The sequence below is a fragment of the Trematomus bernacchii genome, unplaced genomic scaffold (assembly GCF_902827165.1).
Source record: "Trematomus bernacchii unplaced genomic scaffold, fTreBer1.1, whole genome shotgun sequence".
In the NCBI taxonomy this organism is placed as follows: Eukaryota; Metazoa; Chordata; class Actinopteri; order Perciformes; family Nototheniidae; genus Trematomus; species Trematomus bernacchii.
The window spans coordinates 10450209-10466878 of NW_022987648.1; the positions used below are offsets into that span (position 1 = coordinate 10450209).

General features: G+C 39.6%; 1 protein-coding gene across 1 annotated transcript in view; it reads left to right on the forward strand.

The window, feature by feature from the left end:
- The window catches only part of ube2f (ubiquitin-conjugating enzyme E2F (putative)), a 55706-nt gene that overhangs the window by 20506 nt on the left and 18530 nt on the right, over nt 1-16670 (forward strand). Inside the window, exons 6-9 of the mRNA XM_034134401.1 lie at nt 1569-1639; nt 1954-2011; nt 11663-11695; nt 14557-14619. Of these exons, the coding sequence (XP_033990292.1) occupies nt 1569-1639; nt 1954-2011; nt 11663-11695; nt 14557-14619 (225 nt within the window). The remainder of the gene's footprint in view (nt 1-1568; nt 1640-1953; nt 2012-11662; nt 11696-14556; nt 14620-16670) is intronic.

The following is a 16670-nucleotide window of genomic DNA, read 5'->3' on the forward strand; positions in this document are numbered from 1 at the left end:
GGTGCCAAAGTGAATTGACTTTATTGAAATATGCGCACAGTATAAGAGATTTTGCAGTCTGTTTGTTATTGGGATTTAGTGAAAAGACATTACGACCTGCAGCACGGTTTCATTCAATTACAGGTTGAGGATGTATTGTTGTGGAAACTTTCACTCGTCAATGATCCGGAGATGTACTAGTAATAATAATATAATAAAACTGGTCCGATGCAAACAGAGTTGTATTTGTGGTTCTTTATTCGAAGCTTCGACGGTACATGTCATACAGAGTATATAATAGTCTGCAGGAGTGCACACAGAGGTAAATGTGTGTGTGTGATTTATAGAGGACCTTGGCGCTCTTTTTGTAACTGTTGCTGTGCAGACAAAGAGAGATAACACTTTCTCCTGACTGTTATCTTGCAATGTTCTTCTGAGGAACAATACCTGTACTGTTCAAATATGACCTTGGCAGGAAGCATCTGGGTGAACAACAAGTCGAGCAATGAAAACTGGGTTACTGAGTACACTTTTCATCATATAAGCGTTGCATTTGGATTTACCATATAAAGTAATATAAGAAATTGCCACTACATTATTTCAACCAAAGGAAACCACAAGATCGCAATAAAAAATGCATTTGCATGTTGAGAAAAAGCAAAACAACCTTTTCTTCCTTGCCTTTTCCCGAGGTCTGTCACTATTATTAACATCCTATGTACTTTTCATTATCCCTGACAGAGCTTCCCTGTAGTTAAAGGAATTGAACATTTTCAGATTACATGATTATAGTCATTTCACACAGGCACCTTTCACTGTTAAAACATAGTTATAGAAATCTCAGCAATCCAAAGAATGCATAAATATATTTTCTGATTTGAAAATAGTCCACATTTTCATGTTATTCTAAATGTACAGACATTTTGATAACAGGTAAGATGGCTTTATATCATCAAACTTTGAAACTGAGTTAATATAGAAACCTTGTGTGAATTCTTTTTTGCAACCTGAAAACTTACAAACAACAAAAAAAGCCCAAAACATACAGTATTTGGATATGGAACATTTATTGCTGATACAATAGGCATAAAAGCCTTCATGTTGACCAACCAAAAATGGTAATCTATCTGGGAGCGCTGTTGTATTTGGCTTATCATAATTATCAACAAGAAAAGAAGGAGATATTCTTTGCCATTTGTCTATCTGAGGGTGCCTTGCAGGTCAATACTAAACATGGGTTTGATGTTTTTAAATTGCATAAGCACATCATTGAAATTATCAATGAATTATTTTGTAGAGCATTTGACTAATTATCCACGGAGAAATTGTATCTTTGGTCATCACGATATTACATATGTTGGATGAATGTGAATAGCTTACAAAAGGCAAAACGTCTAGGTGTTAATTCTAAAACTGGTAATATACTAAAAGCAAAATGCCCATATACATATACTTACACGTCTATATACACTACTTACTAGCAGCAAAAGCATTTGTTTTAGCTCCATTTTCTCCTTTCTGTAAAGACTTGTATTGTACAAAGATTATCTGACCCCCATAACAATTGTGTTTCTTCACGTTATTTCCAGCCTCCTAAAGTGAGATGTCTGACCAGAATATGGCATCCTAACATCACAGAGAACGGAGAGATCTGTTTGAGGTAATGCCACCTACACCTTGCTTCTATTATTTTATTCTATGCTACATTCGTCCTGCTAGGAAGTTGATGGAAAAAGCAAATGAAAGATAGTATTCCCTTCGCTAGATATCCATTTCCCCTGCAGTCCCTGAAATTGGATGGACAAACCCTTAAAGACATTCAATAACATTCTCGCAAATGTTACCATTTTCTTTGAGATTTTATAAACGGTAGTCTTGGAGTTTTCTTGGGATACACATTTGGCGATGCCACAACATTTCCTTGGTAATACTTACAAATGTTAAATGTCTGTGTTTCTCTTTATTTTATTTCAGCTTATTGCGGGAGCACTCTATCGACGGCACAGGCTGGGCCCCCACTAGAACATTAAAGGTACATCATTTGCATTTAATTCAAAAAGAAAATGTAACTTTCTTTCAGAAGAATCTTTAAGCTTAAGGGTTTTTTGAATAGGGACATCTTTATCTAAATCAAATCAAATCAAATCAAATCAAGCTTTATTTATAAAGCACATTTAAAAGCGATTTTTGGTCGGGCCAAAGTGCTGTACATGTAATAAATACTACAATCACATAAAAACTAGGGCTGTCAAGTTAACGCGTTAATAACTACCTAAATAAAAATATTAACGCCACTAATTATTTTAACGCGATTAACACGTGTATTTTTTGTCCTTGGCCGCTCCGTAGTTTCAGAGCGCATCGAGTTTAAAATACCATCTACAAGCTGATGCTGACAGCCCCGCTCCTGCCGCCCGCTTGTGGCAGACCACACTTCCACGCTCACCGGCAGGCCCGGACTGGCCATCGGGAGGACCGGGAGGGTGTGTGTATGTGTGGCGCGAGCGAGGCACACCTTACGTGTTGTTGTTGTTGTTAGCAACTGATGCTAGCTAGCTGCGCTAATGGATATAAGGAGCTGTTTCAATAAAAACAGAGGAGCGACATTTCGCCGACAACTGCGCCGAGCACTTGACTTTATGCAGGTAGCCAGAAAAGTCAGCACACTCACCACGGATAGTGCGTGCAACATGATTGCAGCGTCCAGGCAGCTCCCGTTCGAGCATATATGCCTTGAGCTGCACATAGCTCCAACGATCCATCACAGTGTCTCCACATTCACTCACTCACACACACACACACGCACACACACACGCAGGCGCGCGCACGCACACACACACACACACACACACACACACACACACACACACACACACACACACACACACACACACACACACACACACACACACACACACACACACACACACACACCACACACACACACACACACTACCAGCAGCAGCTGGTCAGCAGACCTTAAAGCTCTGGCTGGGGTGTAGCGCTGGAGGAGTTCAGCTATATAGGCCGGAGCCAGCCCATTTAGTGCTTTAAAAACAAATAAAAGGATTTTAAAATCAATTCGGAACCGAATTGGAAGCCAGTGCAGTGAGGCCAGAATTGGGGTGATGTGGTCACGCTTTTTGTGGCCAGTGAGTAGACGTGCAGCTGCGTTCTGCACTAGCTGCAGGCGTCTTATTGACGCCTGATCCATACCCACGTACAGAGCATTGCAGTAGTCCAACCTTGTGGTTACAAAGGCGTTTATAACCCTTTCCAGGTCTTTAAAAGATAAAAACGACTTGGTCTTAGCCAATAGTCGTATTTTAAGGTTTTGACTATGCTGCTGACCTGTTTATCAAATTTAAAAGCGCTATTGAAGGTCACTCCAAGGTTCGTGACAGAGGGGGGGATATTGTTTTTGAGGGAGCCCAGAATATCAACCTGGGAGGCTGGAGGTTGGGGTCCAAAAAAGATTCATTTCATTTCATTTCAAACCTTTATTTATCCAGGTTGTATCCCATTGAGATCATTGATCTCTTTTTCAAGGGAGACCTGCTCATAAGATAACCTCAGTCTTGCTCTCGTTGAGGTTGAGGACATTTCGGCTAAGCCAGGATTTGATCTCTGCTAAGCAGTCCATCAATAGCTGTAATGAGTTGACATTTGAATTGAGTGGCAGATAGATCTGTACATCGTCGGCGTAGCAGTGGAAGGGGATGTTGTGTTTTATGAGAATTGAACCTAGGGGCAGTATGTACAGTAGAAAAAGGATGGGGCCCAGAATTTAGCCTTGGGGAACCCCACAGGTAAGAGGGGCTTTGGCAGAGGAGAAGGTACCTAGCTGCACTGAGAAGCTACGGTCTGTCAGGTAGGACCTGAACCATGCAAGGGCAGAGCCTGTGATGCCAGCGGACTGTTCAAGCCGTGACAGCAGGATGCTATGGTCCACAGTGTCAAAGTCAGCTGTCAGGTCTAACAGCACCAGGACAGCTGGGCTACCTGAGTCGGCGGCTAGGAGCAGATCATTAAAAACTCTTAAAAGGGCTGTTTCAGTACTGTGCATGGGTTTGAAGCCAGACTGAAACTTTTCATGGATTCCATGCATGATTAAGAACGACTGCAGCTGGGTGTAGACTACTCGCTCCAGGGCTTTAGATAAAAAAGGTAGCTGGGAGATGGGCCTAAAATGTGCGAGAATGGAGGGGTCGAGATTTTTCTTTTTAAGTAGTGGCTTGACCACGGCATGTTTGAAGGCAGCTGGGACACATCCTGAGCTAAGAGAGGTGTTTATAAGTAATAAAATACTTGCTCCAACTGATTCGAAAACATCTCTGAGAAAGCGAGAGGGAATGCTGTCTGAGGTGCAGTTTGTCGGCCGCAGGTGCATGACTACATCCGAGAGAGAAGAGAGGGATACAGGCTCAAAGTGGTCGAGGACAGCAGGGCACAGAAAAGGAGCAGGATCTGGGGTAGCATTCGTGTGGGCTAGCCTAAGAGCAGATACTTTTTCAATAAAAAATGTAAGAAACTTATCACAGAGAGTAGTCGATGGCACAATTGGAGAAACATCACAGGGATTAATGATCGAGTTGAGGACATTAAAAATAACCTGAGGTTTATGGCTGTTTTTGGAGATTAGCAGAGAAATGTGCTCTGTTTTGGCTGCTTTGACTGCCGTCTGGTAGTCAGAAAGGCAAGCACGAAGGATTTCTAGGGAGACATGGAGTTTATCCTTTTTCAATTTTCTCTCTGCACGTCTGCAAGCGCGTCTAAGAGCATGAGTACAGTCATTGAGCCACGGCTCTGATAGAACTTTGGTGCGTCTAAGCGTAAGAGGAGCAACAGAATCCAGTATTAGGGTACATGAGGTACAGGAGATAAGCTCATCAGCACTAAAAGCACAGTTCACCTCTAATTTACAGATCGGAGAAGCATTAAAAACATCAGAAAACTGTGAGGCAGTCAAGGGGTTAATTGAACGTAGACGACGCGCAGGGGCACGTGATTCGACTCCTGCGGAAGGGATGGAGGTTGTAAACAGAACCGGTAAATGGTCTGAGATACGCGTTGCTGCACATATTTCATCCACAGATACAGACAGTCCAAACGATAATACTAAGTCCAAAGTGTGTCCTTTTCCGTGTGTTGGGCCAGCCACGGACGGAACGAGACCAAAAGAATCAAGGAGATTTAAAAAGTCCCTAACCAGAGGTTTGGACTCGCAACACACATGGACATTGAAGTCTCCGGAGATCAAAACACGATCATATTTCACCATGATCCCGGACAGAAAGTCAAAAAAGTCATTTATGAAATCCTTATTGCACTTTGGCGGACGATACACGACTGCGCAGAGTATAGGCGAGGCCGGGTTCAGTTCAAAAAGATGCAACTCACAGCTAGCATAGCTAGTTACAGGGTGAAGCAATCGGCATTGGAGGCTAGCTCTAAACACTGATGCTATGCCCCCACCATGGCCGGTGGCACGGGGGGAGCTGAAGAATGTACAGTCAGGAGGAAGAAGTTCAGAGAACGGTGTATACTCGCCAGCGTGGACCCAGGTCTCCGTCAGAAACATAAAATCCAGTTCACGAGAGGTGAAGAAGTCGTTTAGCAGGAACGTTTTATTTGCTATCGACCTAGCATTTAGCAAAGCCATGCAAAGTTTTCGCTCCGGGCTTGCCGAAGGTGTAGTGCGGAGAATCTAGAACAAGGAACGTTAATGTAGCATGAATTCATCTGTCTTTTTTAAGTTTTGGCTGAGGGAATGACAGGATTCGCGCACCTTTCAGAGGGTGAAAAGAGGTGCTGCAGCACAGGCAGTATGAGAAAAATAAAGCACTTTTGGATAATTAAAGCGGCACAAAATACAAATATGAACCTGAAAATGACCATAATAGGGCCCCTTAAATGTAAACATTAAGGTAAACATTAAAGGGGCCAAAATCAAAACCAATGGTCCCATTTGCTGGTAAAATACAAAGGAAATACAATGGAATCACAAGATTCTTAATAAACCTGTGTCTCTAGAGGTTTTAGTTACACAAACGTGATCTCAAATAGGACTATCTGTGGTCTTGTAAAAGTGTTTAAAATGTGTCAAAATCAAGAAGAAGTCATGGAGCTATTGAACAGAGTTGTATTGTTAACCACCGTCTACATTCAGTGGATCATTTACAAACACTTTAGAACTGATTGCAACAGCCCTCAACATTTGGCATTTTCTTTATCAAGCCCTGACACAATGGGGGTGTGAGAAATATTGCTAAGGGCTGTTGAAAGCACTATGGAATATCTTCAGGACACAACAAAAACATTTTGCGGAGCTGTGCAAGGTACATTTCCCAATGGAAGGTTTTTCAGCTGCATAATAAAGAGTGCCTCGACTTATTTTACCCTTCCAAAAATGCACTTTCTGCAAGAAACATTTGCTGAAGTTCAAAGAAAGTACGCCTCTGCCATCCCTATTCAAGATTTGATTATAATTATGTTTGATTACAACTACCGCTTGGAACTGAAAGTAGTGGTACGATGAAGCTCTCTCTCACATGTTTAATTTTGTCTTCAACATTCTGATCCAATCGGCACCTATCTGTGCTTCTCAACAGGGACGCAAAGCTAGATCAACATTCCTCTCGATCTCTGCACTCGGATGCAGTTGTAATAATGAAAATATGTAAATGCATGCATAATGTGTGAAGTTAGTGGAGAGACAGGGATTTTTTTCAGAGACTTTTCAGAGCTCCCTTGTCTCCAGTACTAGATTTAAAAAGTCTAGAGGGTCATACAGTAAATCCTCTTGGTGCCTTTGAGTTTCTTGCCAAGACTGTAGTTATTGTCAGGATTTGTCTTATCCCCTAGGGTTGTTCTCTTAAAGTTCTATCCCTCTCCTTTCGCCTTGTTTTTGCTGTCTGCACACATTAACGTACTTTAAGGGTCTTCTCTATATTCAGAAAATCTATTTTCTCTTCTATTTCCTGTGCGTAATGATGTACATTGTTTACATAATTAACATTCTCCAGCTAGATCAATTTGTTTCAGAGCGATGTCCTTACTGTCACCATAAGCAAACACATTATTTTACTCTTCGCATGATTAAATCCTACAATACACCAAAAGGAAATGGGACATTTGCCATGAAAGTGTGGCTCGAAAAAAACAATTGTTTTGTCAAATCTGTTTCTTTTTATAAAAAGTCATTTCAGTGGTGCAACTGAAACCTTAGTGTCACATTAACACATTTCCCCCCAATATTTTATATCTACAGTACATTTTGAACCAAATAAGCCATCACACTATGTGTTGATGTCATGTTTGGCATAGAACTTGATCGAACTTTGACACAGGAAGTCGGGCCATTGACCAATAGCAAGTGACAGAGCTTATTGTCAAAGAAATGGGAAGGATGCTATCGTAGCTTACTAGCTAGCTATGATGCTATATTCAGTTAGGATTAAGATTTGTTATGGAAAGAGCAATAGATTGCATGACACTACCAAGACAGGAGTTTGTTTCGAATAAACGTAATGGCCCGTCAGCGACCAAACTAGGCTAGCAAACTGAGCATTACCAGATTCGGGAAGCTCTAGTATATTCTTCTATAGCATTTTATTGATTTAATTTGTGTGCACTGTGAACAATATACCATCCAAAGTTCTCTAGGGTTCTTCTATTTACTTCCCCAGAGAACTATTATGAATACAGCTGAAATGGTTCCTGGAGTTTTCTGGTAGACGATATAAAATAGTGGAATTCGTTGCCATAATAGCAACACATTATACAGTTAGGATAAACCTTCTATTGACTAGAAAACCCCACATCTAGGTATTGATTTCCACTTTGAAGAAACTTTCCGAAGACCTTTCCACTCTATTCTGCCAAAACCAATAGTAAAAGCTCTCTCCATAGAAACATTGCTTTCCATTAATTTCATCCCCCTGTACAGTATGTATAAATAAATTAAATATATCTATTCTTTCCTTTCAACACATATATCTGCCCTTTTCTAGCCCCTTCTCTGATCAACAAACAGAGCTTATCCAGAACTGTGGCAACACAAATAATTTAAAATATAAAATGTTCTCTTGTCGCAAATAGTTAATAGCATTTCATTGACAATTCACAAAACTCGGAAATACACACAAATAGGTCTATTTATAACATACTTCAGTCTCAGTTTCTTCTCCACCGCGGCCTTGAGTAAATGAAGTTGCTGCAAGGAAAGAAGCTTTTCATAGAGAATACGTGCTAATCTTTGTGTTTGTTTGGTTTGGTTTGGACCAGACCTGGATTTCGACAGTCACATCAAGACAACTCGAAGTCAGCCTACTATCACTTTAAGAATATATCTGGGATTAAAGGATTTATGTCACAGCGGGACTTGGAAAAACTTGGAACCACCATGCATGTACCTTCAGTAGACTATACTAGACACGGCTGCTGGAGGCCTCACTGACACTGAGAAAGTGGATCTTATTAATCCAGTTCGGAGATCTTTACACTGGCTTCATGTCTTTCAAAGACTCTCAGGTGTTCTGCGACAGGTCTGCTTTTTTTGCCCCCAGAGTCAGAACAAAACATGGAGAAGCAGCATTCGATCATTATGCTCCATATATCTGGAACAAAATACAAGAAAACTGCAGGTCCACTGCAACACACTTCTTTTAAATCCAGACTGAAGACTTTTCTCTTTTGCTGCTGCCATGAAACCATTTGTAAAATGTTTCCCTCTACTACATTGATGTGGCTGATTTTTTCATGTCCACCATTCAATCCCTGGCCTCTGTGGCTGTGTTTGTTTTTATTTCCTGGTCCAAGTTTGAATGCAGTCCTTTGTTGTTTACTTAGACGTAGATGTGATGTGGTCATATGCGTGCGAGCGGGCTCGGGTTCATGTGTGTCAGAGAGTGCAAAACAATCCGCCAGAAAAAGTAAGTGCTAAAGCTGTGAGTCAGAAAGGATTGTGTTTGTTTTTGAGTGGGTGATGATGTCCCTCTTCACTGGTCACCACTGTTCTCCACTTCAGCCCACACACACACACCAACACGGACAGTGCCACACAAAATACCTTCGCAAAGGCTAAATTCCCAAAGTTCTCTCCAGAGGGAGTTTCTCTTCCACACATCCCCCCTCCTGCCTGAAACGCCTTCATTGGACTCCTTTGTTTACTTCCGTAACAAAAATACCTCACTATGGAACACGCCCCAACACATTGTACGTGATAGGCTAAGGATCAGGACATCCAAGAGGTTGACCAATCAGAATCAGAATACCTTTATCCGTCCAACAGAGAGGACATTTGCATTTGTTACAGCAAGAAAAGAGCAAAAGACAGCTTAATATTACCCAAAGATATTAAAGACAAAAAATTCAAAATAAATTACACTATTTACAAAATACACATCCTGTAACAGTTGTGAGATATAGCAGCCATGTATACTATATATTGCACAGCTACTAACGGCATATATATATATATACATATATATTGCACATAATTGGTATTTAACAACAAGGGGAATTCATCCACAAAAAACACACTGGATGCTGCACTAGGTCAGAAACCAGAGGAGACTGTGAAGTCCACCGCAGACGGACCACCTTTGGACAAAATGTCCTCTCCATTAAAGGCAGCTCATTGTGGAATAGCCTCCCAACTGAGATACGGGATTGTTTCACTCTCAATAGTTTTAAAGGTCAACTCAAAGAATGGTTGAGAAACAAACAGACGTGCGATCACCGCTAAATGCAGTTTAATACAGGGGTATCTCCTCTTGCACTTTATGTAGCACTTTTTTTGCACTTTATGTAGCTCTGTTATCTCCTCCTGCACTTTATATGTCGTTGCTGCTACATTGTACTGCCTTGTGGTAAATGCTTGTATGCTGCTCATGCTCTTTCTGCATATCATGTATTTCTGTTTGCCATGTATATAAATGTTATGTTCATAAATGTTGTATGTGACGGGACTACGGATGGAAACTAGCTCAAAGCTAAAATCCGGCTCATTTACATTTAAAAACATTATTTTGTTTAAAATGTTCATTAATGTGCACTGTCCCGGTTCAAATAAACAATTAAATGAAAAACAAGGGGTGTTATAGCATAGTCTTCCCAACAGAGCTGGCCAGCCAACCAATCAGAGCAGACTGGGCTCGGGTTTCAGACAGAGGGTGAAAAGAGGTGCTGCAGCACAGGCAGTATGAGAAAAATAAAGAGCTTTTTGAACATTAAAGCATGGAGACATGTCGCAGGAGAGGCACAAAATAGAATTATGAACCTGGACATTTGCATAATAGAGCCCCTTTAATTTCAACTGAATATATTTCTCTTTTTCTATATCTATTTATTTTAAACTGCTGTATATATACACTCATAAAAATACAAGTTAATCTGGCACTTTATACAGACAAAATGTTAACAAAGGAGCTGTCATGTGAACATATGGTACTTCTTGCCGCTAGTGATGCTTCAACTTTTCAACAACTGAGAATAAAGTAATAGAAGAGCTGATATTGCTGCTTTCTGGCCCCCTGGAGTTATACACCACTTGAGCTGCAGAAAATGGACAGCTCAATTAGGGAAAATGACATTGGAGAATATACATTTCAAAGTCTTATTATTCAGTCCCAGACAATACCTGCTATTTTTATCGTGGTGCACTGATAATAATTTCCTCTATTTTAATCTACAGTCTGCTCTCCTTAGCTGTGTGATTCAGTCGGCTATTCTCTGCAAGAGATTTTTTCATTTGCTTCTATAACCGTTGAAAGCCTAATTTCATTATGTAAATGAAATAAATGGAATGAGCGAAAGATAATTGAACGGAATCCCTGAGAGCATGCATTTTAAATTGTTAATCACAGAACCACCTCACAGTTCATTGCAGCAGAAATAAAACTTCCCAAAACAATTTGTATAGCCATCGCTATGTGACTGCTGTGTTTAGTTGGAACAGAGGTTTAGCGTTAATATTTATTTTTACTTTGCCCATTTACAAATTGTATTAAAACTCGACAAGATCCTTGATGTTCAGCCTTGCTTTTCCTTTGGGATACCGACAGTCATAAGCTACAGTATAAAAAGGGCAATTATAATGTCGCTGTTGTTTTCTTTTTCATACACAGAACCCTCATGCCTATAGCTGCTTTCAGGCGTACAGTACTTTAGAGTCCTGCCCTGCATGTTACAGTGGTACATTAAAGAGTCCCATGGCTCCTGATGCTAGAAGATAGAGGGACTTGATGGTTTTGAACTTATATCTTTTGTACCAATGTGCTTTGTCTCAAGGGAAATGTCTGAGAAATTCTGCAATCCTTGTGAAGGTCAAATGCTGGTTTACTCGCTTTGTTTTACATAGTATATCTTTGGGGTATTCCAGGATCCGTGTTATAAGACACAGATAAAAATGTATCACGTCAGCTTTATACAGCCAATTGAAATACATGTTGGTATTATCAGCTAATACTTTAGATAGATTTGGTTGTGTACAAATGTTTAGTATATTCTTTATGTATATGCAAACACTATATATTATAGTACATATTTTTACTTGCACTCTGTTGCTAACTTTTGTTATATATAATCTGTTGTGACAAGAATATATGTGAATTTAAATGTAATACTGTGATACTATTTGACTATTCATTATTAATACTTCTTTCATTCTTCTTTTTTCTAGGACATTGTCTGGGGATTGAACTCCTTGTTTACTGTAAGTTTTGCATTTTTTTGTATCTATTAAAGGTGGGGTAGGTAAGTTTGAGAAACCTGCTCGAGATACACTTTTTGTTATATTCCATGGAATGCTCTTAACATCCCGATAGCAATGAATATCTTAAGTGCTTTGACAAAAAATCCATAAAAAAACATCATCTGTGGAAGCCGTAGTACTGTAAAAAGCACGACCAATCATTTTAGCCGGCCCGGCTAAAATAACTGGATGGCCTACCTGCCTGTCAGCCTTCCATCTGTGCACAAACTTATCTCGTGCCCTCATTGGTCATGTGCGCGTTCGTGTGTGTTGGAGGAGGGGCTCTGTAAGGAAGTGGCAGATTTTTTCCGGCTGTGTATTTTCAAATTCTAGCGCACTCGAGCTGGTTTCTCCAAAATTACCTACCCCACCTTTAACATGGATTTGTTGTTTAAAGATAAACTGCCTAAATATACATTTTTGATTACATATCATCTCTTTATTTAACCAGATTGGTCCCATTGAGATCATAGATCTCTTTTTCAAGGGAGACCTGCAGCATATAGGTTCCACATGAAACATAAAACAATAAAGGACATCATACATTATATTTACAGGATACATTTACATAGTTATAGACATTTACAAGTACCCATAGTATCAACGAGCATTTCATTTAGCCTAGCTTTAAAAACATGCAGAGGAATGAGATTGCTCAGTTTCAATTCTTGCTGAAGATTGTTCCAAGCAAGTGGAGCTGCGCACATAAAAGCTGTCTTACCTAAGACAGTCCTTGCTCTTGGCACATCTAACAATACTACATCATGCGATCTCAGACAATAGCTGCTTGCAACTCTCTGTGTTATCAGAGAGCAGATATAATACGGGAGTTTACCCAACAAAGCTTTATAAATAAACGTGTACCAATGACTGAGCCTCCGTACAGTAAGTGATGGCAAACCTGCCTTGGCATACAGGGTACAGTGATGTGTAAGTGCTTTACAATTTGTGATAAATCTCAGTGCGCTGTGATAGGCGGCATCTAACTTGTGCAGGTAATGGGCAGGTGCATTCATATACAACAAATCACCATAGTCCAGCACAGGTAAAAAGGTCACAGTGACTAGCCTTTTCCTGGCCTCAAGCGAGAAACAGGACTTGTTTCTGAAAAAGAAACCTAGTCTAACTCTCAGCTTTTTAAGCAGGTTATTGACATGAAGTTTAAAAGTAAGACAATCATCAAGCCAGATACCTAGGTATTTATAACAGGCAACCACTTTTAGTACTTGTCCTTGCATATAACAATATCTAAAACAGGCTCTGGTGTCTTTTTAGCTTTTGAAAAAAGCATTACCTTGGTTTTATCAACATTTAAAAGAAGCTTAAGTTCAGAGAGCTGAGTCTGAATAATGTTAAAAACAGCCTGTAATTTAACAACCGCCTCCTTAATGGAGGGACCTGCACAGTACATCACGGTATCATCCGCATAAAATGTAACGTAGCTTCATCCACATTTTCATCTAAACTGTTGATATATATGGAGAATAAAAGTGGACCTAAAACAGAACCTTGAGGAACACCATTAGCAATGTTCAACCACTCAGAAGACAGCCCATCAAAGTGAACACATTGGGACCTTTCAGAGAGGTAGTTCACAAACCACCAATAAGCCAATACTGAGTAGCCTCTGCTTTAAGATGCGATAGTGACCGGTTAAATGGCCAGAACATATATAATTTGTGCAGATTTTAGAAAAATAAATGTTAAACCTATATCTTTGAATGCAGTTTTCCATAAAATCTAAAAAATAAAAGGAAAGTATTTATTTCTACTTCTTTGACACAAAGTATTGAACTGAATCACATGAGTGTGGTATGTAGGTTAAATCAATGATTGAGTCCAAGCACTGATTATGTCGCTCTTTAAACCTGAAATAATACAATCATTGGGGAATTAGGGAAATTGTCTTTCTCATTATGAACAACACTTTGAGACGTAAGGGAAATAGCAACGCATTATGGTTGTGTAAATGCCTCCCCAGCTGGTTCTGGATGTCCCTTTTTGCTCATTCATACAGTGATTCATTACAGATTCTTTGGAAGATTAAGATAACAAATCAGATTTTAAGTTATGTTAAAGGAACAAATGTGGAAATGTTTAATCGTTCAGAATACAATTTAAATATAGACAAGCTAAATAGGATTTAATTATGTGAAAATGACTGCGAACATGCTTTCAAATATCAAATGGAATGGAGGATATGTTACAATCTTGTTAATGACCCGGACATTTGTCTGATTAATTAAACATTTGGATGCCAAAGCAACCGTAAATAAGCAGCTGAAAGGAATGAGATTATTTAGTTTGGCCCAGATAGGCATACTTTGCTAACCTCAAGCTTGCATAAATCCATCATCGATTGAATTTACCCAGAAGTCATCACTGGCTCTGATGATAATGATGATGGTAATCTGCATTGATGTGTGGTCATGCCCTAAATCTCACCTCCTAATAAGGATACAACCTCTCAGGCCTTCCTCTTCTTTTATCTCTAATAACACTCCACTTGCCTCGCTTGTTGCGCATTGTCTCTACGGCAACATCATCATTATAATGCTTTATTTTTCCCCACTTGCAGAATCCAGGGTGACATTGCAGACTGCAAATAGTGCTGAATGGGCAATATCTTCCTCTGCAGTTGGTTTTTTGGAAACAAAATGTGCCTTACAGATAGGATTATTGACCTATGCAAAGTTCTCTAATAAGAAGACAAAGGGTTTTGCGTTCACGATTAATCACTTTCATGACTCGCTATTCTTCAACTTTTTCTCGATAAAACTTTTCTGTCCTCACGTCGTCTTCTCTCTTTGCCTCTGATCCAGGACCTGTTGAACTTTGATGACCCTTTGAACATCGATGCAGCAGAACATCATCTGAGAGACAAGGTGAGGCTTCACTGACACATCCAGGGCGATTGTCATCTCCGATTCTGTTTTAGCGTCACACATAAATTAAGCGCAACCAGTGACAGCAGCCGATTCACTTGTGAAGCCTTTTCACAGTTCTTAGATATGCTTATCGTCTCAAAATTCATACACATCCAACTTCATTTTCTGCTGCAGCTGTCAGTGCGCACTACTTATGTTTGGAGGTAGAATTATGTGATATCGAGTGGATAGGGCTTTTATCTGGTGAAGTGGGATGAAGACAAGGCACAGAATGGCTGTGATAGTGTGCATATAACATAGTTAACATTTTTAACAAAAGTAGGTGCTCATACATGACTATTTCATTTTATACCACAACAGCACACTACATATTCAAATCAGCAGCCCAAGCAAATTCTTGACTTCCCCCACACTTCACAATTTGTTTATATATACTATATATGTTGACAACAAAAGCTTACAAGATTTCCCCCCAAAAATAGAAAAGAATAACCCATTTGTGATTGCCTGTTGCTTTTACGTGTCTTTAAAACGATGGTTGCAAACAAGGGACAAAAATGAAACGAGTAAACTTCAACACGTCAAACTTGAGTCAGTATTTAGCTTAGCGGTGGTGTTTTAAAGTCATGTAGTTTGTTTATAGCCTAATATTTACTTGTGGCGATTGCATTAACGCTCCAATTATTATAACATTGTTGGTTATATGTTGAGATTATCCTGCTGAACAAAACATGAAAGTACCATAAATGTGCAAAAATATATCAACCCTGCACCACCTTGTTACGTGGCATAGTTGAATTCCCAGTTCTGATTTGGACATTCAATTGTCTACTTTTTTCTCAATAGCAGATGGTTGCTAGAGGAAGAGACTAGCTAAGAACGCTCTGATCAGGCTTCCATATGCTTCAGATCAATCCGCAGAAAGAAGTCCGGTCAATTTATCGGTCAGCTTTGACCATAAAAACACATTATTTTTCAGTTCCTTCATCGGAAAACAACATGGATTACTTTCTGAATATATATATACATCTGAATGCCTGTTTATGTCTGTGTGATTTTTCAACTGTACATTAGCTATACTTTATCTAGGCCTTCACATCCAGCAATTTCCAGATAACCAATGATAGACTTTAAGCTGTCTGGGGAGCAGTTTAATGCCAGCCTTCCCCAAAGCAAAACAGATTTTCAAGATGTTTCCAAAAGATAAACACCATGGCTAATTGATTTTTGACTCCCCCTATTCACAATTTTCCATTTTTATCTTGTGTATTTACTCTCTTCCATTAAGTTATTTATAAGTACATCAGGCAGTGTCAGAAAGTTGCAGAAACTGATGTTCTCCGTTTTTTGCTTACAGTAATCCTGAGTTTGCCGACCAAACTAATATAACTCTGCCGGCAGCCTGCTGAACCAGAGTAATAGTTGTTACTTGAGCCTGGGTTGAGGCGAGCTGAAAGCATTTTAAATTAGAACATTTGACCTTTGACATTGTGCGCATAGCCTTTCCCATGATGCATTGGGATGGACCCAGCAGGGCGTGATAATGGCTGCCATGCGACCTCATTAGATTTGACCGAGTTTTTTCTATTTGTCGGTGTGTAAGTGTGCAAGAAATGAGTGCTGTTTTTTTGCAGAGGTATTCTTCTGAATTCAAAATATAGATTTTTTTTCTCATAATTCTGTCTTTAATCTCTGAGAAGTTTTAAATTGTTCAAAAATGTTCATGACTTTATTGGTAGTTTATTTTTTTTATTTGAGACACTTTTTGGCATGAGGCCACTACTGAATGGATTTCCAGGAATTTTTTTTTCTGTATCAGAAGGTTTTGAAATGTCAATGTATTTCCTCATAGGATCTAAAGGCAACAGGGGGTTACTGTACTATATATGCGTTCCATCCACAGTGGCTAATTAACCTCACAAAACTTTGGACGTTGTCTAGAACAAGGGTTCCCAAAGTGGTTTCTCAAACTTTTTTATACCAAGGACCACTTAACCAATAAAAAAACACTCACGGACCATCTAACTCTACAAATATCGAAAAACAAT